This window comes from Nanorana parkeri, unplaced genomic scaffold (genome assembly GCF_000935625.1).
Source record: "Nanorana parkeri isolate BGI_ZX_2015 unplaced genomic scaffold, ASM93562v1 scaffold1850, whole genome shotgun sequence".
NCBI lineage: Eukaryota > Metazoa > Chordata > Amphibia > Anura > Dicroglossidae > Nanorana > Nanorana parkeri.
In genome coordinates, this window is record NW_017308118.1 from 125,663 (window position 1) to 127,735 (window position 2,073).

Genomic DNA, 2,073 nt, shown 5'->3' on the forward strand with positions numbered 1-2,073 from the left:
GCACTGCTCAATAAAAAACAAGAATTATAAAAAAAAAAAAATAACATTCTGCTTTTGTTCTGCTTTGAGAGCAGTCACCACAGAGGCATGCAAGGGTAAACAATTTGTTCACATCAGCTTGTCTGCAGTTTTCACTTTACAGTGTAAAGACAGGCATGCCTCAGATCAAGAGTGGGGACAGCTTGCATTGAAGTACTATGAAAGGCTTGATGACAACATGTTTGATATAATGTCATGTAATTATGCTAAAATGGTGAGGCATTGTTTTCTACTGCAGACTGCAAAATAAAAGGTGTAGTAATATACTTTAAAAAATATATATATATGAACTAAACTTGAAATTATTTTGGCATTATCCATTTTTTTAGAAACTAAAAGAAGGACCTAAAAATTTGAAAATACTTAAGATTTTCTATAGTACTCAGTTGACAGCGACTAGAAAAGGGAAATCTAAAACACGTTTTGGTAGATAACTGAAAATAAGTGTTACTATACATGTTACAACCTGACTAGGGATGTCCCGATACCACTTTTTAAGGACCAAGTACAAGTACTTCCCCTCATGTACTTGCCGATACCAATTACCGATACTTTTTCTTAAAGGGCCAAGTGACTTTAAATGATCCATAGTACAAATACATGTTATGTACTATGGATCATTAACCTATTCATGTTAGCATGGAAGAATTGGAAATCTATTGCTGGAGTGTAGTGGAGGTGTGTGCTGTATATATGTACTACATATACATTACACACGTCCAGTACACTATAGCAATAGATTTAAAGCCAGCCCTGTCCCAGCTTCCCTCACTCACAGTTTCACTCCGATCCCTGTTGCCTCACGTGATGCCTCGTCAAGCCTCAAAATTGCGCACGCGCTGGAAACCTCAAAAAACTACAATACCCAAAATTGGCCAAAGGCGACACTTTAAAAGCTTTTACTGCTCATCCGTTTAGTGCTATCAGTGATTGACGGCCCTAGAATGATTGCTCTCACTGCGACGTTCGCGACAATATGCAACATGTGTAGCACAATTGTCATTTTCGCACGCTGGCGCATCGAACGCATATTTACGTTTATATGTGTGTATATGTGGGGGTGGGGGGACTTAAAAATTTTGTTTTAAAAAAAAAACTTTATTTATATGTCACTTTTATTATTTTTTTACACTTATTGTTATTGCTATCACATAGGAGTCTGAGTTGACGAGGAAGGCTTCTCTTGCAGCTCAAGACCAAGAACCCCTGGAGGTGGAATAGGTGCTAGTGCAGGAGAGGCATGAGTGCCGGTAGCAGCGAAGTCCAAAACAAGCTGGATCTGTAACAGTCGAGCAGTGAGGTACCAGGACAGGCAGGCAGCAAGGTACAGAGCAGTAGAAAGGAGCGTAGTCAGAAAACAAGCCATGGTCAAGGGGATCCAAAGAAGAGCAGCAGAATAGATAGCCAATCCAGGTCAAACACCAGGAGATCAGAGTCAGGATGCTGGGCTCCGGTTACAGGAACAGGAAACAGCTGAAGACCAGTCAGCACTAGAGGTTGGAATGTCACATCCTTAAATAGCCCGTTTAGCGCGAAAATCCGCAACACGCGCATGTCAGCGCGCATGCTGTGAGACTGCCCGTTGGCATGCGCAGACATCTCTCCATTTCTAGGAGTGAGCTCCCACCACTGTTGTGTCCTGGAAATAAGCCAGGATGTACAGTTGCCAACATTGGGAGCATTTAAGTAAGGCTGCATGGGGGACAAAGATGACCTACAGGTATGGTGTTTGCATCTAACTTTATTTTTACAGACCGCACAAAGCAGGGATGTACGGTCAGCGGAGGCAGGATAGGCAGAGCCTCACCTAGTATTATGAAGAAAAAAGGTGTCAGTTTTTTCTCCATTCAGAGCGGCTTGTAACAGGTTACAGAGCAAAGAAAGCCTCCCCGCTGTGTAACCTGTCATGGACGGAGCACTGCCTGTCTCTCCTCTTCTCCAGGCCTATGATCTCTACTGCGCATGCGCCTGCTCCATGATCCTTTGCGGCCGCCCAAGAATCTTCAGATCTTCAGAACAGGAGTGCGCGGCGGA

General features: G+C 43.0%; 1 protein-coding gene across 1 annotated transcript in view; it reads right to left on the minus strand.

Moving 5' to 3' along the window:
• Positions 1-1,405, minus strand: part of LOC108799894 (toll-like receptor 13) — a 12,304-nt gene extending 10,899 nt beyond the window's left edge. The window contains exon 1 of the mRNA XM_018571828.1: positions 1,227-1,405. Within this exon, the coding sequence (XP_018427330.1) occupies positions 1,227-1,405 (179 nt within the window). The remainder of the gene's footprint in view (positions 1-1,226) is intronic.
• Between the last annotated feature and the right edge of the window lie 668 nt (positions 1,406-2,073).